The 27,500-nt window shown below is 54.6% G+C and overlaps 3 protein-coding genes across 3 annotated transcripts in view; 2 read left to right on the top strand and 1 right to left on the bottom strand.

Annotated features, from left to right (window-relative positions):
• The window catches only part of stil (STIL centriolar assembly protein), a 15,536-nt gene extending 2,370 nt beyond the window's left edge, over positions 1-13,166 (top strand). The window contains exons 2-17 of the mRNA XM_068743637.1: positions 6,631-6,819; positions 7,460-7,564; positions 7,722-7,831; positions 7,910-8,079; positions 8,498-8,742; positions 8,819-8,902; positions 9,895-9,981; positions 10,057-10,216; positions 10,283-10,495; positions 10,578-11,106; positions 11,179-11,291; positions 11,362-11,452; positions 11,528-11,684; positions 12,255-12,339; positions 12,408-12,598; positions 12,668-13,166. Of these exons, the coding sequence (XP_068599738.1) occupies positions 6,631-6,819; positions 7,460-7,564; positions 7,722-7,831; positions 7,910-8,079; positions 8,498-8,742; positions 8,819-8,902; positions 9,895-9,981; positions 10,057-10,216; positions 10,283-10,495; positions 10,578-11,106; positions 11,179-11,291; positions 11,362-11,452; positions 11,528-11,684; positions 12,255-12,339; positions 12,408-12,598; positions 12,668-13,166 (3,028 nt within the window). The remainder of the gene's footprint in view (positions 1-6,630; positions 6,820-7,459; positions 7,565-7,721; positions 7,832-7,909; positions 8,080-8,497; positions 8,743-8,818; positions 8,903-9,894; positions 9,982-10,056; positions 10,217-10,282; positions 10,496-10,577; positions 11,107-11,178; positions 11,292-11,361; positions 11,453-11,527; positions 11,685-12,254; positions 12,340-12,407; positions 12,599-12,667) is intronic.
• Positions 13,167-14,834: 1,668 nt separating this feature from the next.
• On the top strand, positions 14,835-17,552 carry serpinc1 (serpin peptidase inhibitor, clade C (antithrombin), member 1). Its single transcript, XM_068743697.1, has 7 exons — positions 14,835-15,197; positions 15,272-15,487; positions 15,568-15,705; positions 16,362-16,580; positions 16,730-16,904; positions 17,244-17,308; positions 17,376-17,552. The coding sequence occupies exons 1-7, from the start codon at positions 14,835-14,837 to the stop codon at positions 17,550-17,552; spliced, it is 1,353 nt and encodes a 450-aa protein (XP_068599798.1).
• Positions 17,553-23,270: 5,718 nt separating this feature from the next.
• Positions 23,271-26,232, bottom strand: zbtb37 (zinc finger and BTB domain containing 37). Its single transcript, XM_068743839.1, has 3 exons — positions 25,325-26,232; positions 24,757-24,856; positions 23,271-23,768 (listed from the first exon to the last, which is right to left on the bottom strand). Exons 1-3 carry the CDS (start codon positions 26,224-26,226, stop codon positions 23,271-23,273), a joined length of 1,500 nt encoding a protein of 499 aa, XP_068599940.1. The 5' UTR covers positions 26,227-26,232.
• Positions 26,233-27,500: the final 1,268 nt, after the last annotated feature.

Consider the following 27,500-nt stretch of genomic DNA (forward strand, 5'->3'; position numbering starts at 1 on the left):
GGCGCACCAGCACCACCTGCTGGTCACGCCGGTAGATAACGGGTTAAGAGAGGAATGCTAACCGCTCCTCCTTCTGCTCAGACACAAACGAAACGAGAAGCAGAGAAACAAACCAACCAGAGGAAGAGGAGGAGGAGGAGGAGGAGGAAGAGGAGGAAGCAGGTGCCTACCTTAGAACCGACTGTTATATCTTCATGGGACACTGCTGTGAAGAAAAGACGGCATGTTAGAAGCAGAAGGAAGAGAAAACTTCAAACAACCACAAAACAAAGAAGGGTAAATGAGGTTAGAGGTGCTGCCTGAGAGACGAGACAAAGGGAGAGGAAACCCAGCAGAGGGGAGGAGCCAAGCAGCGCCCACCGATGAACATAATTAATATTTAATATTAGAACTAATCGTTCTGTCGTTGAACGGTTAAACCTGACGGAGGCGTTTGAAGTGATGATGTCATTGTCTAACTACGTATTTATTACATCACCCTAAAGAAGCAGCCCTGAACCCGAAGCAAATGTAAAGAAAGCTCATTTCCTGTCCGTTGCGGCGTTAGCATCATGCTAACCCTAACCCTAAAGCGCTAAAGCGTCCCGTGAGGCCTGTCCTGAGGCCTCAGAGGGGGGCGTGGCTCTAATCCCAGATCAACACGTGGTTAATTATGCAGATAGGAAATCATCTCCGTGTTCTGTGTTTGGGTTCTGTGACCCAGCAGGTGAAGGTCCATGACAATGAACGGGGAACCTAAACGGGGAACCTAAACGGGGAACCTAAACGGGGAACCTAAACGGGGAACCTAAACGGGGAACCTTTATTGTTCCCATGGATTTCAGTGGTACAAGGACAAAACGAGGACAAACACTTCCCGACGTCTTCAGGCTGCGTATCGAGTCTAACCCGGACTGGTTTCCAGTCTAACCCGGACTGGTTTCCAGTCTAACCCGGACTGGTTTCCAGTCTAACCCGGACTGGTGTCCAGTCTAACCCGGACTGGTTTCCAGTCTAACCCGGACTGGTGTCCAGTCTAACCCGGACTGGTGTCCAGTCTAACCCGGACTGGTGTCCAGTCTAACCCGGACTGGTGTCCAGTCTAACCCGGACTGGTGTCCAGTCTAACCCGGACTGGTTTCCAGTCTAACCCGGACTGGTTTCCAGTCTAACCCGGACTGGTGTCTAGTCTAACCCGGACTGGTGTCCAGTCTAACCCGGACTGGTTTCCAGTCTAACCCGGACTGGTTTCCAGTCTAACCCGGACTGGTGTCCAGTCTAACCCGGACTGGTGTCCAGTCTAACCCGGACTGGTGTCCAGTCTAACCCGGACTGGTTTCCAGTCTAACCCGGACTGGTGTCTAGTCTAACCCGGACTGGTGTCTAGTCTAACCCGGACTGGTGTCCAGTCTAACCCGGACTGGTTTCTAGAGGAAATATTCTACATTACTTCATGGAGTGGATCTAAAGCCTCAAGCCGGGTCGGATACCTCAGAGGTGGAACGACGCAGCTCAAATATTCAGCTCAGCCCCCGGCTCTGTTATCGTACAGCACCGACAGCCCGGCCAGAACCGGGACGGACGCCTCCTGCTGGCCCGAGGATGAAGTACAAGAAACCGATATTCACACGGCGCCGTAACAGCAGAACAAAACTCCACCCAACAGAACCCCGTCCGGACCCAGGAGCGTTTTACTAGCGCTAACCTGCACTGTTCTGCGTGATTATACACGTCTGTGTATCCATCCTGATGCTGCTGTGTTTTTGTATTTAGTCGTTACTGCTGCTGATACACGTCTGTGTATCCATCCCGATGCTGCTGATACACGTCTGTGTATCCATCCCAATGCTGCTGATACACGTCCGTGTATCCATTCTTATGCTGCTGTGTTTTTGTATTTAGTCGTTACTGCTGCTGATACACGTCTGTGTATCCATCCTGATGCTGCTGTGTTTTTGTATATAGTCGTTACTGCTGCTGATACACGTCTGCGTATCCATCCCGATGCTGCTGTGTTTTTGTATTTAGTCGTTACTGCTGCTGATACACGTCTGCGTATCCATCCCGATGCTGCTGTTTTTGTATTTAGTCGTTACTGCTGCTGATACACGTCTGCGTATCCATCCCGATGCTGCTGTGTTTTTGTATTTAGTCGTTACCGCTGCTGATACACGTCTGCGTATCCATCCCGATGCTGCTGTGTTTTTGTATTTAGTCGTTACTGCTGCTGATACACGTCTGTGTATCCATCCCGATGCTGCTGATACACGTCTGTGTATCCATCCCGATGCTGTTGATACACGTCTGTGTATCCATCCCGATGCTGCTGATACACGTCTGCGTATCCATCCCGATGCTGCTGTGTTTTTGTATTTAGTCGTTACTGCTGCTGATACACGTCTGCGTATCCATCCCGATGCTGCTGTGTTTTTGTATTTAGTCGTTACTGCTGCTGATACACGTCTGCGTATCCATCCCGATGCTGCTGTGTTTTTGTATTTAGTCGTTACTGCTGCTGATACACGTCTGCATATCCATCCCGATGCTGCTGTGTTTTTGTATTTAGTCGTTACTGCTGCTGATACACGTCTGTGTATCCATCCCGATGCTGCTGATACACGTCTGTGTATCCATCCCGATGCTGCTGATACACGTCTGTGTATCCATCCCAATGCTGCTGATACACGTCCGTGTATCCATTCTTATGCTGCTGTGTTTTTGTATTTAGTCGTTACTGCTGCTGATACACGTCTGTGTATCCATCCTGATGCTGCTGTGTTTTTGTATATAGTCGTTACTGCTGCTGATACACGTCTGCGTATCCATCCCGATGCTGCTGTGTTTTTGTATTTAGTCGTTACTGCTGCTGATACACGTCTGCGTATCCATCCCGATGCTGCTGTTTTTGTATTTAGTCGTTACTGCTGCTGATACACGTCTGCGTATCCATCCCGATGCTGCTGTGTTTTTGTATTTAGTCGTTACCGCTGCTGATACACGTCTGCGTATCCATCCCGATGCTGCTGTGTTTTTGTATTTAGTCGTTACTGCTGCTGATACACGTCTGTGTATCCATCCCGATGCTGCTGATACACGTCTGTGTATCCATCCCGATGCTGTTGATACACGTCTGTGTATCCATCCCGATGCTGCTGATACACGTCTGCGTATCCATCCCGATGCTGCTGTGTTTTTGTATTTAGTCGTTACTGCTGCTGATACACGTCTGCGTATCCATCCCGATGCTGCTGTGTTTTTGTATTTAGTCGTTACTGCTGCTGATACACGTCTGCATATCCATCCCGATGCTGCTGTGTTTTTGTATTTAGTCGTTACTGCTGCTGATACACGTCTGTGTATCCATCCCGATGCTGCTGATACACGTCTGTGTATCCATCCCGATGCTGCTGATACACGTCTGTGTATCCATCCCGATGCTGCTGATACACGTCTGCGTATCCATCCCGATGCTGCTGTGTTTTTGTATTTAGTCGTTACTGCTGCTGATACACGTCTGTGTATCCATCCCGATGCTGCTGTGTTTTTGTATTTAGTCGTTACTGCTGCTGATACACGTCTGTGTATCCATCCCGATGCTGCTGTGTTTTTGTATTTAGTCGTTACTGCTGCTGATACACGTCTGTGTATCCATCCCGATGCTGCTGTGTTTTTGTATTTAGTCGTTACTGCTGCTGATACACGTCTGCGTATCCATCCCGATGCTGCTGTGTTTTTGTATTTAGTCGTTACTGCTGCTGATACACGTCTGCGTATCCATCCCGATGCTGCTGTGTTTTTGTATTTAGTCGTTACTGCTGCTGATACACGTCTGCGTATCCATCCCGATGCTGCTGTGTTTTTGTATTTAGTCGTTACTGCTGCTGATACACGTCTGCGTATCCATCCCGATGCTGCTGTGTTTTTGTACTTAGTCGTTACTGCTGCTGATACACGTCTGCGTATCCATCCCGATGCTGCTGTGTTTTTGTATTTAGTCGTTACTGCTGCTGATACACGTCTGCGTATCCATCCCGATGCTGCTGTGTTTTTGTATTTAGTCGTTACTGCTGCTGATACACGTCTGTGTATCCATCCCGATGCTGCTGTGTTTTTGTATTTAGTCGTTACTGCTGCTGATACACGTCTGCGTATCCATCCCGATGCTGCTGTGTTTTTGTATTTAGCATGTTGCACGACTTCAGAGAAACATTCCTAGTCTGTGACAATAAACGACTTCTGATCCGATCACCAATTCAGCGATGACGTCACACTGGTAGCAAAAGCCTGCGCGTTTAGCGAACAGCTGATCATCATCACGCCTCCATCGTTGTTTGATGTTGTCTGCGCATGCGTGAAGGCAAACGCCACACAAAACCCAATCTGACCAGCAAGGGAAAGCTAACGGTCAGTTCCGCCTGAAGAGACAGTGACGTAAATGACCCGCCGCGTCATCAGGTTAAGACGACGTCATCTTTAAAGAGCACGTTTTAGAGCAGCCGAGTTCTAACCCTCGACCTGATCAGAACACGATCGGCACTAGAACTAATCGAACGTCGGGGGGGTGAAGCTGAAGTAATGAACCCCCGTCACGCTGGAGTTCCCTTCTACCCCGGAATGAAGCTCATCCGGCTCCATCCTTCCACGCTGGAGCCCCGCGGGGGGGCGTCCGGCGGGGCGGGGCGGGGCGGGGCGGGGGGCGGCTGCTCCGCCTCGGGTCCTAATGTAATACGCAGATACTTCTCATCCGCGCTTCGGCGTGGGTTCGTGCCCACGCAGAGCGGCCCGGTCGGAGGCTAACACGACAGCTAGCTTGGTTAGCTTAGCTTCCTGTTAATGCAAAAACAACTTCGCTGGCAGCAGCCGCTAGTCCGGTGAACCGCGGCCCCGGCGGCGCGTCGCGGTTACGCCCCCCCCGGGCGAAGCGCCCCAAACCGCCCTGAATGTGCGCGTACACGCAAGATAACTCACCCGTCCATTGCACAACACGGAACTGCGGCGCAACAGGTTCCAGCCAGCGGCCAGCGGGACAGCCACCTCCACTGTAAACCGACAAAATGGCGTCCGGCTGGTGGGGCGCTCTGATTGGTCGATTAGCAAGCCACGGAGGCGGTTCTACGTGCTGATTGGCTGCTTGGATGAGGCCTGGTATCAGACGTCGTTGATGAGGCGTGATCAGGTTCAAGTATTTTACATAGTTTAAATATACAAAACGCAGTAAAGCAATGCGATGATGAAAACTGTAGCTAACATCATCATCTTCATCTTCATCTTCATCTTCAGAGGCGTCTGGTGACCGGAGCTTCTGAAGGGTTTAAAATGTGACATCCAGGTGAGTCGTTTGATGTCTGGAGCATTCAGGTGAAGCTGTTTCCGGTGAAGCCGCCTGGCCCCTGACGTCAGCCACTGAACCAGTGTCTGTGTACTTGTATTACATCGTGTACTGTGGATGCAGTGTCGTGTCACATGCTAATAAATAATTCCTGCGCACACTACTTTTCAGGGCGATACAGCTGCTCTTGCCTTAAATAATTAAAGCACATATTTAGACGAACTGTTTGTTTCTTTTCTCCCGCTTTGTGATGTTTTTCAGCTTTTTACGCTCTCAGCTATATACCGGTACTAGCCATGGATCGGTGCAGCCGACAGCGTTATGTGGCTTCTGATTGTCGTCCATCTTACTTTTGTTTAAACATTTTGCTTTATTAATTCTCGTAGTTTGCACTTATTGGGGACTTCGTTGCACTTATTCTCTTCTCTTCTATGCTTGTTTTTATTTAATGAACGTACCGCAGGTTGGATCAATGTGGCGTTAAAGAGCCAATCAATTCTCTCTTGTGAACTGGAAAGAATAGAATGGCTCTTCAAATGCCAGATTGGATCAATGAATATATCACCCATCGCCCCCCCGCCGCTCGCCCGTCGTCAGCTGGGATAGGCTCCAGCAACACCCGTGACCCGGAAGGAGAAATAAACGGCCAATGAATGAACGAATCCTATCATAAACAGTGCGGCGTTGTCTCCGGGCCTGCAGGGGGCGGTGTCGCGGTTTCAGTCCGTTCAAGCTGCTGACATCCCAAGCTTCCTATTGGCTGTTTGAGGTTCCCCGCCAGTTGAGTCTAGAAACAGCGCCATACTTAAACAGCGTTGAAGTTCCGTCTCTTACGGCCAATTCATCGTAGAATTTGAGTAAATAAATTAAGTTAAACGCAGAAAGAAAGTTTTGAACTCAAGTTAGCATCTTGGAGAATCGATCCTCAGTCAGCTACCTGGAGGAACAGATGCGGAGCTAGCGGGAAGCTAGCGCTAGCAGCTGCTAGCCGGCTGACCGGTGTTTCCCTGCCGCTCGCTGCTCCTCTCTGTCGGCCGCAGCAGGAATGAGCTGCCCGGTGAGACTCCAGGCGCTGCCGACTGCAGTTTTTGAAGCGGTTGTTGCTCCGGAGAATGTGGGAGGAAGGTGAGCTAATGTCGGCTAATGTCGGCTAATGTCGGCTAACTCCCGTTCTGTGTGAACGACACCTGTGGACGTGACGAGTGTTGATCCGAGCTGTTTCTTAATGCGGGTTACTTCCTGAGACAGTACCGGTACTTCATTAGCCTTCATGGTGGGGTCGCCCTAGAACCACAGAGGTCTCTGTCCTGGGTCAGCCTCAGGACCAGGACTACAGAGGTCTCTGTCCTGGGTCAGCCTCAGGACCAGAACTACAGAGGTCTCTGTCCTGGGTCAGCCTCAGGACCAGAACTACAGAGGTCTCTGTCCTGGGTCAGCCTCAGGACCAGAACTACAGAGGTCTCTGTCCTGGGTCAGCCTCAGGACCAGAACTACAGAGGTCTCTGTCCTGGGTCAGAACAATATAAATCTATCTTTGAACATGCTGAGGAGAGGGCTGGGTGGAGGAGCCCAACCCCGCCCAGATAAACTGGTACTTCCTGGTGCTTCCTGGTGCTTTCTGGTGCTTCCTGGTGCTTCCTGGTGCTTCCTGGTGCTTTCTGGTGCTTCCTGGTGCTTCCTGGTGCTTCCTGGTGCTTCCTGGTGCTTCCTGGTGCTTCCTGGTGCTTTCTGGTGCTTCCTGGTGCTTCCTGGTGCTTTCTGGTGCTTCCTGGTGCTTCCTGGTGCTTTCTGGTGCTTCCTGGTGCTTCCTGGTGCTTTCTGGTGCTTTCTGGTGCTTCCTGGTGCTTCCTGGTGCTTTCTGGTGCTTCCTGGTGCTTTCTGGTGCTTTCTGGTGCTTCCTGGTGCTTCCTGGTGCTTCCTGGTGCTTCCTGGTGCTTCCTGGTGCTTCCTGGTGCTTCCTGGTACTTTCTGGTGCTTCCTGGTGCTTCCTGGTGCTTCCTGGTGCTTCCTGGTGCTTCCTGGTACTTTCTGGTACTTCCTGGTGCTTCCTGGTGCTTCCTGGTGCTTCCTGGTGCCTGTAGATCCACAGCATGACTCCTGATTTGTTATTTGATCTGTCAGCGGTTCCATTTATCCTCTTCCCTGTTTCAGCTCCATGAACTCCCCCACACCACTGACTTTCCCCAAATCCAGAGCAGCTCTGTGGGACAGCAGTCCTGCTGGGGAGAAGCTCCGCCTCCATCTCTGCTCTTACAGGTGAGCACGAAGTCGTGATCTCCCGAGCTGCTCTCTTGGTTTCGTTGGGGGCTGAAACGAGGGTCAAATCTCAGGGTCAAAAACGGGGGTGTGGCTTCGTCCTCTCGTTTTGACGAGGACGTCCTACCAGAGACGTGACGTGTCCCTCCGTCCACAGGAAGCCACGGTTGGTGCTGTTGGAGAAAGCCCTGCGTCTGGCGTGGCGTCACGCCCGTCACAAGTCCCGCCTCCACTTCTTCTTCCTGGGCTCATTGTCAGTGGACGCAGGTCAGAGGTCACCTTCATCTCATTCTCAGCACTGATTGGTCCAGTTCCGTGCCCCACCCACTAACTCCTCCTCTCCAGATGAGGAGGGGGTCACGGTGATTCTGGACCGGTTTGATCCAGGCCGGGACCAGCCCGGGTCCCCAGGCAGGGTTCCCTCTGCCCTGCTGCCTGGAGACGTCCCGGTTCCCTGTTTGTTCTCGCCGGAACCCTGCGTCCAATCAGAGGCTGAGCTCCATCTCTGTTTCAAGGTGGGTCTGACACCAATGTGCCACCTGAGCTCAGTTACCATGGAAACAGACAGCTATTAGTGAATCTCTTTTGCTTTATATTTATAGATCCAGTATTACAGAATACTCACCCAATAATAACAAACAATATGACCTGCCTGTCAGCCAATCAGAGCCAACCTCGGTTTGAATAATCGCCGGCAGGACGGGCAGCGAGAGCTGTGATTGGTTGCTCTGTCTTGCTGAGCTTAGTTTTCTGTTGTCATGGCAACCCTCCATTTCTGTCACAGGCAGCTGTCTGTCCAAAAGGTGAGGTTTCTGACGCTAAGCTGAGATCTCCAGCCGCTGGTGGTGTCGAAGGTCACCAGGGGTCACCAGAGGTCACCGGTAGACGCGACCTGCAGATCTCCCGCCCTCAGACTTTCTACCTGTGTCTCAGGTGTTGCAGCAGCAGCTGAGCGGCAGGCAGACTCTGGATCTGTCCCGGCTGCTGACGGTCCGAGGCGGCGGCGTCTGCTCTCAGCGGTGTGACTCCGCCTCCTTCAGCCTCAGCTGGTCGTCCGTCTGTCCGTCCGTCAGCGTGGAGGCTCAGCCGGTCCGGGCCGTGCCCGTCATCCCCACGGCCCTGCTGAGGAGCCTGACCAGCATCGAGCGGCCGCCGCGTGCCGCCGGCCCCCAGCGGGGGTGAGGACGCTTTCCGTCCCGGGGGGGTCGACGCCCTAAAGGAGCTCCTGATCCGATTGGTGGGTTTGATTTGCAGGTTCCTGACGATGGATCGGACCAGGAAGCTCCTCCTGCTGCTGGAGTCGGATCCCAAAGCCTCCAAGCTGCCGCTGGTCGGCCTGTAAGCCGCCCCGTCTGCGTCCCGTCTGCGTCCCGTCTGCGTCCCGTCTGCCTCCCGTCTGCGTCCCGTCTGCGTCCCGTCTGCCTCCCGTCTGCGTCCCGTCTGCGTCCCGTCTGCGTCCCGTCTGCCTCCCGTCTGCGTCCCGTCTGCCTCCCGTCTGCGTCCCGTCTGCCTCCCGTCTGCGTCCCGTCTGCCTCCCGTCTGCCTCCCGTCTGCCTCCCGTCTGCCTCCCGTCTGCGTCCCGTCTGCGTCCCGTCTGCCTCCCGTCTGCCTCCCGTCTGCCTCCCGTCTGCGCCCCGTCTGCGCCCCGTCTGCGTCCCGTCTGCCTCCCGTCTGCCTCCCGTCTGCGTCCCGTCTGCCTCTCGTCTGCGTCCCGTCTGCCTCCCGTCTGCGTCCCGTCTGCCTCCCGTCTGCCTCCCGTCTGCGTCCCGTCTGCGTCCCGTCTGCGTCCCGTCTGCCTCCCGTCTGCCTCCCGTCTGCGTCCCGTCTGCGTCCCGTCTGCGTCCCGTCTGCCTCCCGTCTGCGTCCCGTCTGCCTCCCGTCTGCCTCCCGTCTGCGTCCCGTCTGCCTCCCGTCTGCCTCCCGTCTGCGTCCCGTCTGCCTCCCGTCTGCCTCCCGTCTGCGTCCCGTCTGCGTCCCGTCTGCGTCCCGTCTGCGTCCCGTCTGCCTCCCGTCTGCGTCCCGTCTGCGTCCCGTCTGCGTCCCGTCTGCCTCCCGTCTGCGTCCCGTCTGCCTCCCGTCTGCCTCCCGTCTGCGCCCCGTCTGCGCCCCGTCTGCGTCCCGTCTGCCTCCCGTCTGCCTCCCGTCTGCGTCCCGTCTGCGTCCCGTCTGCGTCCCGTCTGCCTCCCGTCTGCGTCCCGTCTGCCTCCCGTCTGTGGGGGACTTTGGGTTCTGTTGCGGGTCCAGATCAGCGCCTGATTCAGGGAGGGGCTTGTTCGGTGTCCAATCAGAGGACCAGTTCCCTCGTTGAACTACTTCCTGTCTTGTGACAGCTGGCTGGGTGGAGTCACACACGTGTACAACCCCCAGGTGTGGGCCTGGTGTCTGAGGTTTCTGTTTAGCTCCGCCCTCCAGGACAGGTGCGTCTCCTTGCAGGCGATTGGCTGTTGGAGGTCCGTTCTGTTCTGACGCTGCTTCCTTTCTCTGGCGTTTAGAGTTCTCTCAGAGAAACGCTGTTTCCTGCTCCTCTTGTTCGGCTCCACCCACAGAGCGCCCCAGTTCTTCCAGTGTCGAGGACCAGAACCAGAACCAGGACCAGAACCAGAACTGGACTTCCAGGTGCTGACGTCCTCCCAGTGCGCCACGCTGTACCAGGTAACGGCCCAGCACACAGGTGACTGGTTCTTGCTGCAGGTGAGCTGAAGCTGTGCCCGTCAGCAGGTGGGCTCGGGGGGGGGTCGGACCCTGCGGTGCGAGCTGGGCTCGGACCCTCGCAGCAGACAGGTGGAGGTGTTCAGGGGGGCTCGGCGCTCCTTCGGCAGGTCGGTCGCCCCCCCGGCCGCTCGGCTGTCCGTCAGCGAGCACGACTCTGGAGTCGAGGACGAAGACCTGTCTCCACGTCCGTCCCCGAGTCCCCACGGCCCCGCCCAGCAGGTAAGGTCATCTTGTTTGGATCAGGAAATGGAGGCGCTGTGATTGGCCGAGGCTGACCCCTCCCTTCACGCTGCGGCTTCAGGCCAGGCGGGTCCAGCCCTCGGTTCCTGAGCTGTCCCTGCTGGTGGACGGCAGCTTCACCTCCTCCCAGAGACGGCCTCCTCCAGGCCCCTCCTCCTCCGCTCCTCCTCCCCTTCACCTCCAGAGCACGCCCAACTCCAACCTGCAGCCCTGCTCCTGCTGTTCAAGCCAAAGGCATGACTGCACCGCCATCCGTCCCTCCCCGGCTCCTCCTCCAGCCCCTCCTCCAGCCCCCTCCTCCTCCGCTCCTCCTCCCCTTCACCTCCAGAGCACGCCCAACTCCAACCTGCAGCCCTGCTCCTGCTGTTCAAGCCAAAGGCATGACTGCACCGCCATCTGTCCCTCCCCGGCTCCTCCTCCGGCTCCTCCTCCAGCTCCTCCTCCAGCCCCTCCCTCTAGTGCCACCCCTGCTGCTCCTACGGCTCTTCTTTCTGCCGACTCCCCCCACTGCACACCTCCTCCCGCCAACCTGAGCCCCGCTCCTCCTCCTAGCGACCACCCAACGAGTTCCTCCTCCCATCACCTCTCTGGTCCACGCTGCTGTCCCTGCAGCCGTCCTCCCGCTGTCCCCTGGTGTGGTGACCCCCCCTCCCATCCACCAGTGGCACACCCTGCCCCTCCCCCCTGTGAGAATCAGGTGGGAGGGGTCACACCAGGAGACGCCTACCAGCTCCTCCTCCATCAGGACCGACAGCTCCGCCTCCTGCAGGCTCAGGTAAGTGTGTTGCAGCGGTTTGTTGACGAGGTTGTCGTGGTTACAGTGGGGCTGCTCTGGTTGTCTTCAGGTCCAGATGTTGCTGGAGGCTCAGGGGAAACTCCGGTCCTCCAGCCGGGGGTCTGACACCCACACCTGCAGGAGCGTTGCCGTGGGGACAGGTGGGACACGCTGGACGGGTTCAGGTCAGGGACGCATCAGTGGCAGCTTCTATAGAGCTCTGTCTCGTGTTTCAGGCGCCAGTCTGTTCTGGGCGGATCCTGTCCAGCCCCTCCCTCAACCCCCTCCCACACCACCTGTCTCATCCCCTCCCCTACACAAGGGGCCTACGTTTGAAGCCGAGGACAGTGGCCTCGCGGGTCAGGAGGCCGCCTCCCCCTCTGGTCAGAGCAGGTGAGTCGTCTCCTCGCTGCTCTGGTAACGCCTCGTTACTCGGGTAACGCCTCGCTGCTCTGGTAACGCCTCGTTACCCGGGTAACGCCTCGCTGCTCTGGTAACGCCTCGCTGCCCGGGTAACGCCTCGCTGCTCTGGTAACGCCTCGTTACCCGGGTAACGCCTCGCTGCTCTGGTAACGCCTCGCTGCTCTGGTAACGCCTCGCTGCTCTGGTAACGCCTCGCTGCTCTGGTAACGCCTCGCTGCTCTGGTAACGCCTCGCTGCTCTGGTAACGCCTCGCTGCTCTGGTAACGCCTCGCTGCTCTGGTAACGCCTCGCTGCTCTGGTAACGCCTCGTTACCCGGGTAACGCCTCGCTGCTCTGGTAACGCCTCGCTGCCCTGGTAACGCCTCGCTGCTCTGGTAACGCCTCGTTACCCGGGTAACAATGCCTCGCTGCCCGGGTAACGCCTCGCTGCTCTGGTAACGCCTCGTTACCCGGGTAACAATGCCTCGCTGCCCGGGTAACGCCTCGCTGCTCTGGTAACGCCTCGTTACCTGGGTAACGCCCCGTCCCGTCCCGCTGCAGCGGCCTCCAGAGTCCGGTTCTGGGTGAGAGCGCCAGCATGTATGGAGCTGCAGACGAGCAGCAGAACTTCTACCAGGACCTCATGGTAAGACGGCGGCGCCATCACACGCCAGACGCTTCCTGTCCGTCCTCTAAAGACACCTTCATCCTCAGGATCAGCTGAGCAGCCGCCTGCAGGAGGAGGAGGAGCCCAGGAGGAGGAGCATGTCTGTCCAGTCACCTGGACCTAGCAGAGACCCGGTGGTCAGCGCCACCCTGCGACAGCTGCTGCGACTCGGGGTCGACGTAGACCAGGATCTGACGGGGTCTGACCAGGGACTCCAACAGACCATCGAGAGCAGCAGGTAGAGACTCACCTGGCGCACCTGGAGGTCCGTCAGCGGCCTCTGGTGATCCTGTTTCTGTGTGCTCAGTACTCTGGCGAGCATCAACCCGGCGGCGGTGCTGTCCAGGCTGCAGGTCTCCGAGCCGACGGCCAGCGCTCTGTTCCCGGGAGGCGCCGTGGATCTGAGCCTGGAGGCCAACGCCATCGCCCTGCGCTACCTGGGCCACGCCCCCTGCACACGCCCTGCTTCCTCCAGCGACTCCCTGCTTTCGCCAAGCGACATGTCTGTGGCCACCAGGAGGTACATGAAGAAGTACGGCCTGATGGAGGAGGAGGAGGCGGAGGAGGAGGAGGAGGAGGCGGAGGCGGCTCCTCCTCGCCGGCCACTGGCCGAAGCCCAGAATGTGAAGCTCCTCCCCCAGAGTCAGCTGATCCTGGACCTGCGCCCAAAAATGGAAGTTGTATCCGGCGGCACCAAACCAAAAATGGGGGACAAGGAGAACTGTCCCAGCAGGCGGGGGACGGAGGGATCGGTGGGAAACATCCTGGACCTGAGCCGCCTCAGACGGCTCCCCAAACTCTTCTGATCGGACCCAAGTGGATCAGGACTACGGCTGCAGGTTCAGGTTCTGGTCCCGGTGCTCTGACTGTCTGCCTCCATCTTAGAAATGTTTCATGAAATGTTTGTTTCTTGACTTCCTGTTTTTATGTCCCTTTTTGCAGATATTTTTTATATTTATGATTCAACAAATAAAACTGAGTTTTAATTATGGCTGAATGATGCGTGGGGGGGGGGGCGTATCTCTGAGCCAATCAAATGTCTGTGTCGACGTGTTCCCCGGTCGGCCCTCGTCTCTGGTCTTAGAAAGAAAGTCGATAGAAAGTCTTTATTGGCAGCATGCTAACGTTAGCCCACACCTGAAGGCATGGCAGCATGCTAACGTTAGCCCACACCTGAAGGCATGGCAGCATGCTAACGTTAGCCCACACCTGAAGACATGGCAGCATGCTAACGTTAGCCCACACCTGAAGACATGGCAGCATGCTAACGTTAGCCCACACCTGAAGACATGGCAGCATGCTAACGTTAGCCCACACCTGAAGACATGGCAGCATGCTAACGTTAGCCCACACCTGAAGGCATGGCAGCATGCTAACGTTAGCCCACACCTGAAGGCATGGCAGCATGCTAACGTTAGCCCACACCTGAAGGCATGGCAGCATGCTAACGTTAGCCCACACCTGAAGGCATGGCAGCATGCTGATGTTAGCCCACACCTGAAGGCGTGGCAGCATGCTAACGTTAGCCCACACCTGAAGGCGTGGCAGCATGCTAACGTTAGCCCACACCTGAAGGCGTGGCAGCATGCTAACGTTAGCCCACACCTGAAGGCGTGGCAGCATGCTAACGTTAGCCCACACCTGAAGGCGTGGCAGCATGCTAACGTTAGCCCACACCTGAAGGCGTGGCAGCATGCTAACGTTAGCCCACACCTGAAGGCGTGGCAGCATGCTAACGTTAGCCCACACCTGAAGGCGTGGCAGCATGCTAACGTTAGCCCACACCTGAAGGCATGGCAGCATGCTAACGTTAGCCCACACCTGATGGCATGGCAGCTTCTGCCCTCTGCTGGTCAGTCACTGCTGCAGCCCTCCGTTATTGATCAGTGATCGGCAGCAGACGCTCCCTGGGGGTCTGACCTGTTGACTAACAGGCGATCAATGTCTCAAAGGTCGCCGTGATGTTTCCGTGCTCTGCAGGACACTGACCTGAGTTCAGCTCAAACGACTCGTCTGCCTGTCAGGAAACACTCGACTACCTGCTCAGGTAAGACTTCACACATCTATACTTGACGCCTTCGAGCTGCCCCCCCAGGTTTGTGTGTTTTTGTGTGTCCTATTTGGACGCGTTAAAACATTTGGAGGAGTCCGTGTTTCAGATCTGCTTCGAGGAAAACGCCGTAACTCTCATTTTGGAGAAAATGTTAGTTTGAAAATTGGTTCAAAGTGGAATTTTATTTCCATTTTATTTTATAAATCGTAGTTCTCTAATGTTAAAAATTATTTTTCAATCAAAGCCATGGTTCCTAACGGTTCTGGTTCTGACGGTGAAACGGCTGAACTTCGTGTCTGAAATGTTCGTTTCATTCAAAGCTCTGCGCCTGGACACAGACAGGAGGAGGTTGTGGGTTCAGTTCCAGAACCTGAGCACGTGACGAAATACTGACCCGAACCACTAACCCACTCTGTCCAGAATGAGGGCTGCTGATTGGCTGTTGGTTCTGGCGGTCCTTCCGTTTGCCGGCGCTCTCAACGTGGACATCTGCAGCGCCAAACCCAGAGACCTGCCCCTGGAGCCACGCTGTATCTACCGCAGTCCTGACCCCGAGGACCCAGAGGAGCCGACCCCAGAGTCAGAACCGCTCCCGGAGTCCACTAATCCCAGAATATGGGAGCTGTCCAAGGCCAACGGCCACTTCGCGCTGGCGCTGTACAAACAGCTGGCCCTCAGTAAGGCCCCCACCGCCAACATCTTCATGTCGCCCATCAGCATCTCCACCGCGTTCGCTATGACCAAACTCGGAGCCTGTGACCGGACGCTGGAGCAGATCATGAAGGTCCGAGAGGTCCAGTGGGTTGAACCGTCTGGAGAGTCGCTTGATTCGGCTGTTGATGTTGTTCCCGCCCCCAGGTGTTTCAGTTCGATACCATCAAAGAGAAGACGTCGGACCAGCTCCACTTCTTCTTCGCCAAACTCAACTGTCGTTTGTACCGGAAGAAGGACAAGACCACCGAGCTGGTCTCCGCTAGCCGCCTGTTCGGAGACAAGTCTCTGACCTTCAACGAGACGTACCAGAACATCAGTGAGATCGTCTACGGAGCCAAGCTGCTGCCGCTCGGCTTCAGGGTAACGAGGTCCAGCAGCGGTCCACGTCGTCAGGAGAACCACTCGGGTTCTACGACCATAACCCCCATTGTTTCCTGCAGGAGAACCCAGACGAGGCCCGGGTCACCATCAACAAGTGGATCGCCAACAAGACGGAGAATCTAATCCAGGACACGCTGCCACAAGGGGCGCTGGACTCCACCACAGTTCTGGTCCTTGTCAACACCATCTACTTCAAGGTATCTGAACTGGTCAAGCTCCAGTTCTGGTCGTTTTTAGGAATCTGACGCTCTAGAAAGCGTCTTAGCGAGGACACGGCTGTGTGTAAATGTGGTTGGACATGTCGGCGGGGACACGACTCGGGTTGTCCAGGTCGGGGACACGGCTGTGTGTAAATGTGGTTGGACATGTCGGCGGGGACACGACTCGGGTTGTCCAGGTTGGGGACACGGCTGTGTGTAAATGTGGTTGGACATGTCGGCGGGGACACGACTCGGGTTGTCCAGGTCGGGGACACGGCTGTGTGTAAATGTGGTTGGACATGTCGGCGGGGACACGACTCGGGTTGTCCAGGTCGGGGACACGGCTGTGTGTAAATGTGGTTGGACATGTCGGCGGGGACACGACTCGGGTTGTCCAGGTCGGGGACACGGCTGTGTGTAAATGTGGTTGGACATGTCGGCGGGGACACGACTCGGGTTGACCAGGTCACGTTGAGTTGGTGTCGTTGGAGGGTCGTCTTCCCGTGTCTGTATTGTTGCTCTAGAAGAGTTCTGTGCCGGTCCGTCCAGGAGACGGTACCAGCATTGGAAACAAGCTGAACCAGAACCAGAACCAGAGTTCTCCCTCCTGAAGCCGTGAACTGGGGTCTCGTTGTTTTTGTATTTGCTGACAGGGTCAGTGGAAGAACAAGTTCGACAAAGCTAACGTCTACGCCGCGGACTTCCACGTTAGCCAGAGCGCCACCTGCCCCGTCAGCATGATGTACCAGGAAACCAGGTTCAGGTACGGGCACTTCCCCGATGACGGCGTGCAGGTGCTGGAGATGCCGTACCGCGGAGATGACATCACCATGGTGATCGTCCTGCCGAGCCGAGGCACGCCGCTCAGTCAGGTAACCCTGAGCTCCTCCCCGTTTTCATGTTCAGGTACAGGTAAGAAGAGAGCGGAGGGGAAAGGACTCCAAAGACTCCACCCAGCGGCGGCAGGCCGGTTCAGGTGTCACACCACGCTTGGATCTTGGTAGCATCTGTGTTTTCTCAGGTGGAGGACAGTCTGGACCTAAAGAAACTGACCGACTGGATAGGTGAGATGAGGGACACCACCGTCTCCATCTACGTCCCTCGGTTCCGGGTGGAGGACAGTTTCAGTCTGAAGGAGAAGCTGCAGGCCATGGGCCTGACCGACCTGTTCAGTCCTGACAAGGCCAGTCTGCCAGGTGAGGACGGACCGGGTCCAACCCGGCCGGAGACACATCTCTACTCAGGGGTAGACTTTAGAAGCACCGCCGGCACCAATGGGGAACGATCACAACCTTCACGGGTCTGATCCAGTCATTTTTGGTGTCCCCCAAGACCATTTCCCGATTTACCTGTCGTCATGACTACATGGGATGCGTCTCCCGACTCGCCGGATTACCTCATTCATAAGGCATGGCCCACCTTGGAGCGATGCCTCCGGGTTCCGGCGGTCTTCCTTCCTGTCCCCGTTTGGTCCGGTCCTGCGGTAGAACTCGTTGGTACTTTACAGGTCTGAGTCGTCGAGTTCTGTTTTTCAGGCATGCTGGACGGCGACGGCGACGACCTCCACATTTCAGACGCTTACCACAAAGCCTTCCTGGAGGTGAGTCACTTCCTGCGGCCGACTCGTTAGCTAAACGCACGATGAACAAACCTGAGTCGGCCTGCAGGTGAACGAGGAGGGCAGCGAGGCGGCGGCGGCCACCGCCGTGGTGTTGGTGGGCCGCTCCATGAACTTTGACCGGGAGGTGTTTCAGGCCGACCGGCCGTTCCTGCTGTTCATCAGGGAGTCCAGCATCAACGCGCTGCTGTTCGCCGCCCGGGTGGCCGACCCCTGCAACCAATGAGAAACCGCCGCGGGAGGAGCCGTCGACGCTTCTCAGCCTGCTAGCCACACCGTTAGCTAGTGAAGGCGTTTAGCCGCTACCTTTAGCTAACATTTTTGCCATTTGCTGTTTATCCACAAGTTTCTGCTAACACTTTTAGCTGCTAGCTAGTAGCTACCTATTGTCCGCTGCTTTTAGCTAGCACTAGCCCCGCTATTAGCTGCCTATTTGAACGGTGTATGCATTAGCTTCTGTTAGCAATCATGCATTAACGTTTGAAGTGGTTAGCTAGCAGATCTGTTTACCTCAATCAAGGAAAGGTTTTTAGCCATTTAGCGTATTCCGTGTTAACGTCCCTGCGACGGAATCAATTAAGAAACGTATATTGGAACCAATATTCAGAACCTTGGGTCCGCACGGGCCCGTTCGTTGAGTCTGGCTGGATTAAGTTGTGAATAATGATGATAGACGAGCGGCCAATAAGTAAAACGCGTATCCTGTCTGTCTGGTGTGTATTCGTCGTATTTTAGATAGCAGTACTCCATGGGTATACAGTACTGGTAAACGGGTCTGCTGTTCGTCACCTGCGCGCTCGTCTTCGGCTGCCTATGGACAGGTGTGCTGCATTGTGGGTAATGAGGGTCAACAAAGAGGAAGATCAACACTTAGTGCTTTATTCCTTAGGAGGTGCAACATGTGATCGATCTAGTGGTCATGGTGAACGAAGCGTCTTCACATGGCCCCGCCCCCTCCATGTTTAGCAATAGAGCCATGCAACATGAAAGATGTTCACAGAAACCCTTTTAGCGTCAACGACAGAACTTCAGTACCTCCTCTTGAACAGAGTGCAGTATTAAAAGGTAACTCATACCTGATATATCAGGTATTCTGGACAGGTGCGTATAAGTACTCGTTTATAATTAGGCGTGTTGCTGCGTCTTCATAGACTGAACGTCACGCAGCAAAACGCCGTCGAAGCTCAAGCAGACCGTCGACTCCGAAAACGTGGTGATGATGATGATGATGATGAGGTTGGGCTGCTTTCACAGTTTGATTAAATCTAAATATAACCTGAAGGGCCGGCGCTCGCCGTCCTTAGAACTCGTTTAACCTTTGATTGATCACTGAGGGAAGTGTTTGATCTCTGATCATCTATTCCTTCAGAAACGGGAGGTTTGGTTCTTTAAGAACTCCCAGCGAAGGTGTTGGGTGAGATGACCTGTTTGTGGGTCGTTCCTTAAGATGGACCGGACCGGACCGGACCAGACTGCGGGTCTAAAAGCAGCTTTCTCTTGATCGGACCTAGAAACGGTGTTTCGTTCCGACGGGTCTTTTCTCAGACTGAAACATGGCCCGCCTCCGGGTGTCACGCCCTGAAACGTGTCCGGTACCGGGACGAGCATCGATCTGATTGACGGATTAACCCTTTCACCGCTGGCTGCTCTGCAGGACGAGCTGTTCACGTTTCTAGCGTTCATGCGTTGTGAAAGGTTTGCACCAACTCGCGTTAGCCTAGCTAGCTTAGCTAGCGTGCTTTGCTGCCTTTCATATTAAATAAGATTTATTTAACCTTTTGGCTGATGACAAACCTTCCGAATCCGCGTCATTAAACGTAAAACAGGATCAGAGCGACCTGAGCAGAACTACTGTTAGCTTGTTAAGCTACATTCATTGATCCAGATTGCTCCATTCACTCTGAAGCAGGCGACTAAACCCGCCACAAAGTTCTGGTGAAGTCTGTGCCGTAGTAAAGGAACTCCGGACCACTTGTGTCCTGACCCACGAGCCCAGCACGGAGCCCCAGGGTGTGTTTGGGGTGTGGGATCATGGGAGTTGCAGTCCAACTGTCGGATTGTTCTCGTCATAAGGCACTTTAGCGCTGAAAGTCGCAGAGCGTCGTTCTGGTCCTGGCCCGGTTCGGCCCGGTCCAGGACAGCGGGTTGGTTGTCTTTCGTGGTACCTGATCTTTTGGAGCGACCAAGCAGGTCTGAGGATGGCGGGGTGGCTGCTGTATTTTGTTACCTGTTGCAGGTGTGTTTCCGGTAACTGTAACGGTATTTTGTGGCAACCAAAGATTTAAAGCTACGGTACGACTTGCGTCTGACGTTCCACCTGAACAGGACGCGACGGAGAAGCTGGCGAGAACTTGAAACGGATTCTTGCGCAGCTTTGTGGTCGCGACGAACGTCCTGGAAGGCAGTTTGAACCGGTTTGAACCGGTTTGAACCGGCTCCAATGGTCCCACCCGAGGTCTGGACCGGTTGAAGAAGCGTTTTGGTTGATCTGTACCTCAGCTCTAAAACTACGCTACGTTAGCATGAAGCGCTACGTTAGCAGGCAGCAAATTGAAAGTTCTGCACGTATTATATCACCAGCCAAATTCAATATCCGCTTCTGCAAGTTGAGCTTCAGGACGCTGTGACATCACTGTGGGTGTGGCTACAGCTGAGCTCCACCTTCACTTTTTCTTAACTTTCTGCAGTGTCAGTGCAAGCTTTCTGCCTGTAATTATTCCTTTTAACAGGTTTTATGAATATAAATGAGGAAAAGACAAAACCTGCATTAAAAAAAAAAAAAAAAAAATCACAATTGTGAATTTGTGTAAATATCTGAAGCAAAGGTTTCCGAGTTCATAAAATGAATACTGCTGCACTCTTGATGGCCAGGGAGAAGGTTGTTGTCATGGTAACGGCTCCATATTGCCCAGCCCTGGTTGGTGTTTTTGCGATTTCTTACCTGCTGCTGAGCTGATTTACAGGTTTTTCCGCGGCGTGGAGCTCGCACTGAGGTTTAGCCGTTAGCGTTCTGCTACGCAGGGAAAGGTAAGCGTCCGATTCACCGAATAGAAGTCTGCATACCTGATACTTCCTGGTTTAGCCTGAAGCGTTTGTGCAGCCGCGGCATCACTTGCATAAAAAGATTTACCGTCCACTGAGAATCTGATCCACAGCTCTGGAGAAGATCCGTGTGCTACCTAGCCCCAAGCGTACGTCATCCAAACACAAACGTCTCAGTCCTTTGAATGTTTCTCTGGTAATATGCGAGGATTTAATAATGTTCTGCTTTTACAAAAGAGTTCTGGTTTTGATCCCATCTCTAAGTGCTCAAATAGTTTTGGGAGGCCGACGTGGCCACGTCATCGTTCCTTTGGTTGTCCATCTTGCTCACGCCCTCCAGCAGGTGGACTTTGACCTCTGGAGGGGTTTTAAAGTCCGGCTCCGTGGCCTGGCATTTACATCCATCTGGTCTGACGTGGTCTGGCTCCTTGTGGTGTCGCTCCCCATCACGTTGACCCGATCAGAACCGTCTGTCGTAATGACGCGTTATCTGCCCTGCACATGTGCACGAGTCTGAAAATACTCCGAGAACCAAATTGCTTTCGAGCTAGCTAGCAAGCTAATATTGGCAGAGAAGTTGTGAGGTGTTCATTCTGGTTTGGAAGAGCTAGGCTAGTGGTTTTCACCAGGCTCCAGTGTTTGTGCTAGGCTAGGCTAGGCTATGCACATCTTTGACACGGAGATAACGCTAAAATTTCTACAGTTGCGCAATGCTAGCTACTGTTGAATAGAAGACAGACTTGGCCAGCTAGCTCTAGCATAATACCTTCTTTTAAGAAATAAAAATGTGTGGTATTTTACTGATTGCATTATTTCTGCATTAGTAGAGCGGCAAGAGTAAGCCAAACAATTAGTTAGCTTGCAAACTGATTAGTTTGGTATATTAGCCTTAAGGGCTTTTAGCTTGCTACATGCAGTAGCTGTTAGCGTGACAGATTTGTTTTTAAATTGTAGACTAACTTGCAAACATTCACCTCCTTTGTTCTGATAGCAGATAGCTTTAAAACACTGGTATAAAATGTGTAACAATTGGGACGCAACAAAGTCCAATGCTAGCATAACTAACAGCTAGCCATGCTAACATCATAGTTATTGGCTCGGTCGGTTTATTCTCCCTGAATAAACTGCGGTTACTAACGGTAACGGTATTTGAATCAGCTGGAACAGACGTTACAGATCGGGTCGCGACACCGTTTCCTGCCCTCCTCCGACGAGACGCCCCCATTTATGGGGGGGTCTGGCTTTGTTACACACATTGTCGGAGCGAAATAGTGTCCCCGGAAAAAACACTTATAAAAATGTCAGTGCAGACTGGCTGCGTGGGTGAGGGCGCCCCCGGTGGTGGCGTGCAGTGCAGCAGCTGTATTGCGTAGTGGTGAGAGGTAACTGAGCGGTGTAGCTTATCTGAGACCGGACGCCGTCCCGTGTTCCTGCTGCGAGTCCGTGAAGTCAACCGGCTGCAGGCGGGCCTCGTAAACCCAACATTTACGGCCACGTTTACAAATCCAGTGTGATCAGAGTTCTTCTCCTTTGCTTTGTGACAATTAAAATGGGGCGGAGCTTCTCTCTCCAGGTTTTGGCGTGTTCCTGGTGTTTATTCCAGGAACACGCCAAAACCTGAGCTGCTCGTCGCTTCACGACGGAGTTCTGGAGACGCCGTCACTGAACGGTTTCATGCTTAGACCAAAAACGATTGTGTGTGGTTAAAAAAATATATATTCTGTCATAAGTCCCCACTCAGAACTCCACAGCCACCGGTTCCCCTCGTCGGAACGCACGTTTATCCCGCTAACCCAACGTGGATCCAGTTTGTCCCGTCCCGCTAACCCAACGTGGATCCAGTTTGTCCCGTCCCGCTAACCCAACGTGGATCCAGTTTGTCCCGTCCCGCTAACCCAACGTGGATCCAGTTTGTCCCGTCCCGCTAACCCAACGTGGATCCAGTTTGTCCCGTCCCGCTAACCCAACGTGGATCCAGTTTGTCCCGTCCCGCTAACCCAACGTGGATCCAGTTTGTCCCGTCCCGCTAACCCAATGTGGATCCAGTTTGTCCCGTCCCGCTAACCCAACGTGGATCCAGTTTGTCCCGTCCCGCTAACCCAACGTGGATCCAGTTTGTCCCGTCCCGCTAACCCAACATGGATCCAGTTTGTCCTGTCCCGCTAACCCAACGTGGATCCAGTTTGTCCCGTCCCGCTAACCCAATGTGGATCCAGTTTGTCCCGTCCCGCTAACCCAACGTGGATCCAGTTTGTCCTGTCCCGCTAAGCGAGTGGTTCTCAAATAGTGGTGCGATGTCAGGGGGGGCACCTGTGACCGTGGAGAACATGCTTTTTTTGCCGTACTAGATTAAAGTGTAATTGCACATCCACTCCAGTAGTTGGCGCCCTGATTGTCAGAGGGAGTATTATCTCTGTGGTGTTTTACGCAGGTCGTAAACCCGCCAGACGAACCTCTGTTCAAACTGGAACTGAAACGGTTGTTTTCTCGCTGATCCGTTTCCTGCAGCCACGCCTCTTTATGCCCACGCGGCGCTTAGAGGGCGGGACTACTACGAGCCGCCGCTCCGGATTGTCTCGAGGCAGATGTGAGGATTCTGCTGTCGCGCTGCTTCTGAACCGGTAACGGCTGTAAATAGAAAAGTAGAAATCTGTAACGGAAACGCGGCGGCGGCGGCGGCGGCGGCGGCGCTTGAGGTTGTGGAGTGTGTGGCGATTCTTCATCTGAGCTTAATCTGGTCCGTTTGGTTTCTGAAGGTAGATGCGGTTTAAAGCGGAGAACATTCTCAGTTCGGCTCTGAAGCGGCGTTTCCCGTAGCGCCGCTTCGACCTGGGAGGGGTCCACTTCCTGTGAGCTTCGGATGCGACGGGTCGAGACACCTCCTCCCGTTTCCCTCGGGGGATCAGTCGGGCCCCGTGGTGGAAACCGAGGCGTGGGGACCCTCGCCGCCGCCTCCCTCCGGCTCCTCCTGGCTCGGGGAGGCCTCGTCGCCGGGCCCCCCCCTGGACGTGACCGAGGCGGTGGTGGTCTCGGGCGAGGCGCTGTGGGCTTCCTGGGGGGCGCAGCCTGGGTGGTTTTTGCGGAAGTGCTGGTTGAGGATGGCCTGGAAGGGGAAGCTCTTCCCGCACACGTGGCAGTGGAAGGGCTTGTTGCCCGTGTGCTTCCGGATGTGGTACTCCAGCTGGTCCTTCCGGGTGTACTTCTTCCCACAGATGCGGCAGACGAACGGCGTGATGCCCATGTGCAGCCGCATGTGGCGGTCCAGGCTGCCCTTCTGGTTGAAGGACTTGCAGCAGTAGATGCAGGTGAGCCGAGGGTTGTATCGGAACCAGCGGTCGCCTACCTGCTCCCTCAGGTAGTCCTCGTAGCCGCCCATGTCGTAGGCTGCATGCTCCTCCCCCTGACAGGAAGAAGTACGTGTTACTACGGAGCAGAGCAGAACGTCAGCTTCTGGATAAACTACTGCACTCTGGTTCTGGACTCGTCGGGGTCCAGAACCAGAATTTGTCAGGTGAGTCCTTCAATTAAAGGGAGGAACTCAATCTTCAGTCACGTCGCATAAATTAAATCCCAGGTGTGTCCGTACCTGGAACATCAAGATAACGACACAACAGTGTTCTGGACCACGCCTAGATTTAACCCCGACGCTCCCACGAGGGAGAGGAAGATGAGGAGGTTAGCCTCCTGTTCCTGTCAGGCTAATGACTGAGGGGGTTCTGGTGGGTTTCTCATACCGGCCCGACATGACCCACAGGTAGGGATCAGCCGGCCGATCGATCGGTGCCGATTTCCTTCATTTTGCGCGATCGGCGATTTTATTCGCCGATGTTATCTGCCTGAATAAAATCAGCCACTGTCTCCTTCTGCTCTGCCATTGAATCACTGGGAGCCCCACCTACTTGCAGAGCATATGGCTCCGCCCCCTGCTGCATTGAAAACGTTTATGCTAATGATAAACATGCTAAATGTTTATGCTAATGTTAAACATGCTAAATGTTTATGCTAATGATAAACATGCTAAATGTTTGTGCTAATGATAAACATGCTAAATGTTTATGCTAATGATAAACATGCTAAATGTTTATGCTAATGTTAAACATGCTAAATGTTTATGCTAATGATAAACATGCTAAATGTTTGTGCTAATGATAAACATGCTAAATGTTTATGCTAATGATAAACATGCTAAATGTTTGTGCTAATGATAAACATGCTAAATGTTTATGCTAATGATAAACATGCTAAATGTTTATGCTAATGATAAACATGCTAAATGTTTATGCTAATGATAAACATGCTAAATGTTTGTGCTAATGATAAACATGCTAAATGTTTATGCTAATGATAAACATGCTAAATGTTTATGCTAATGCTAACCCTAACCCTACCTGGCAGCTCTGCTGTCGTAACTCGTCGGCCCGGCTCGGAGACTCGCTCTTGGCTCTCTGGCGCTCCGTCAGGACGACGACGCTCCCGGTGGGACTGAACCTGACGGGCAAACACACGTCAGCAACACGTCAGAAATACTCAGCAACACGCAGCAACACGTCAGCAACACGTCAGAAATACTCAGCAACACGCAGCACGTCAGAAATACGCAGCAACACGTCAGAAATACTCAGCAACACGTCAGAAATACTCAGCAAAATGCAGCAACATGTCAGCAACACGCAGCAACACGTCAGCAAAACGCAGCAACACGTAAGCAACGTGCAGCAACACGTCAGAAATACTCAGCAAAACGCAGCAACACGTCAGAAATACTCAGCAAAACGCAGCAACACGTAAGCAACGTGCAGCAACACGTCAGAAATACTCAGCAAAACGCAGCAACACGTCAGAAATACTCAGCAACACGCAGCAACACGTCAGAAATATTCAGCAACACGCAGCAACACGTCAGAAATATTCAGCAACACGCAGTTTCCCGCTCTGGGATGCCGCCCTGTGACTCACCTGTCAGTCTCGCTGAAGCTGGATGACGGTTGGGAGCTCCGCCCCCCCAGCGCTCCCACTTGCCCCGCCCCCAGCGTGCTGCGTCCTGATGTGTCGATCATCACGGTGGAACCCTGGTCCACCGGCCCCCCTTCTTCCTGGTGCTCCCCCGCTCCGATCCACTCCTCCATCCTCTCCATCTTGATCCTCACTCGGTCCGTGCCGGCGCCCTCCTCGGCGCTGCCGGTCCGCTCCGGCTCGCTGCTCGTCTCCACGTACCACTGACCGGCCCGGTTGATGCGGAGGATGGGTTCTTTGCCCCCCTTGCTCGCGGTGGCCCCGGATCTCTCCAGCCCGCTGTGCTCCACCTCCGGCGCCGGGCTTAGCGGCTCCTCGGCCGGGCTGACCGCCTCACACACCTCCGCCCCTCCCCGGGGGCCGAGGAGCCGCAGGCCACCTCCGCGGACCTCCAGGGTCCTGCCGGTCCTGGAGCTCGGCGTCTCCCCCATGGGCTCCTCCTCCAGGTGGGCCCGGCTGATCTTCAGGTGGATGCCCTCCAGGATCTGGGTGCAGCGGTCGATGATGTGCTGCATCTGCAGGAAGCTGGCGGCCGTCAGGTAGCTGATGATGTCGGCGAGCTGCAGGCAGAGCCGGCCCGTGTAGCAGAAGGACAGCAGCTGCTCGAACACCGTCGGGTTCCGGATCACCGTCAGCGACACGGTGCTCATCTGGCCCAGAGACATGTGGTCCCGGAAGTACGGCGAGCTGGCGGCGAGGACCACCTTGTGGGCCCGGAAGCTCTGGCCCTGCACGTTGACCACGATGTCACAGAGACGGCCCTGGACCCGCAGCTGGTTCAGGTGGGACAGAACCGAGTTGCTGAAGTCCGGAATGTCCAGCTGGACGCTGCCAGAGCGCTCCATCCTGCCGGAGACCGGTACCAGATCAGAACCAGAACAAGGCCGTCATTTAAACTGGAGCAAAATATCCAGTGACATCACTGATTGGGGGTGTGGCCTGTCATGTTTGACCTTTGGCCTGGGGCTCATACAGCAGGTTAATAATATAGTTCTAAAGTTGCTGCAGAAGTTTAATACCATGAAGTATTGATCACTTACCTGCCTTTGACCAGAACCTCTCTGGGCCCCACCAGAGAACAGACAGGACACAGATTCAGGTCCGACACCGGACCAGGGTCGGTGTCGGACCTGAATCTGTGTCCTGTCCTTGTCTCGTGTTTGATCTGCTCTGGTTCTGGTATCAGTTTTAGTAATAATCTGACAGCACACCGTCAGAATCGCGCTGCTCTGTCTCAGGTCGGACTCTCACCTGAGGGGGTCCTGGGGGGATCCGGTCTAGTTTCGGGTGTGGTGCTGACGAGGCTTTGGACCTGCAGCTAGCTGAGCATCATTAGCGGGGCGGGATGACGTCGGCTCTGCTCGGCCCGGTTCGGCTCGGCTCGGCCCGGTTCGGCTCGGCTCGGCCCGGCTCTGCTCTGCTCTGCTCGGCCCGGCCCGGCTCGGCTCGGCTCGGCTCGGCCCGGCAGGCTGCAGCTCCACCCGCCGCTCCTCTGAGCTCCGTTGCTCCGGCGGCTGTCGTGGCCGGTTCAATGCAGCGGAGCAGCAGCAGAGCTCGGGCACCGGTCCGTCAGCAGCCGCTCTGCCGCCATTCCTGCGGTTGTCGGTTCAGGCTCGGTTCGGTGTCAGCGGACCGCTCTGCGTCTCATCTTCCCTTTTCACGGCAGGAGGGCCGAGGCTGCAGGAAGGAAGGGTGAAAGGAAGAAAACGCGCGGGGGATTCTGGGAAACGTAGTTTATAGCCCCCAGACCGCTGCGGGAAACGATGTCCTAAATAACGACACTTCCCGGCATGCACTTGTGATGCCTGAGGACGTTCATTACGACACTTGGAGTTTGGCAGTTTAGCCCGCACAAACCAAATACTACTACTACTGTACTACTACTAGTACTACTGCTACTACTGTACTACTACTACTACTGCACTACTTCTACTGTACTGTACTACTACTGTACTACTACTACTGTAACTACTATACTACTACTGCACTATTTCTACTGTACTGTACTACTACTATACTACTACTTCTACTGTACTACTACTACTACTATTGCACTACTTCTACTGTACTGTACTACTACTACTACTATACTAATACTTCTGCACTACTTCTACTGTAC

This window comes from Brachionichthys hirsutus, chromosome 9, assembly GCF_040956055.1.
Source record: "Brachionichthys hirsutus isolate HB-005 chromosome 9, CSIRO-AGI_Bhir_v1, whole genome shotgun sequence".
Lineage (NCBI taxonomy): Eukaryota > Metazoa > Chordata > Actinopteri > Lophiiformes > Brachionichthyidae > Brachionichthys > Brachionichthys hirsutus.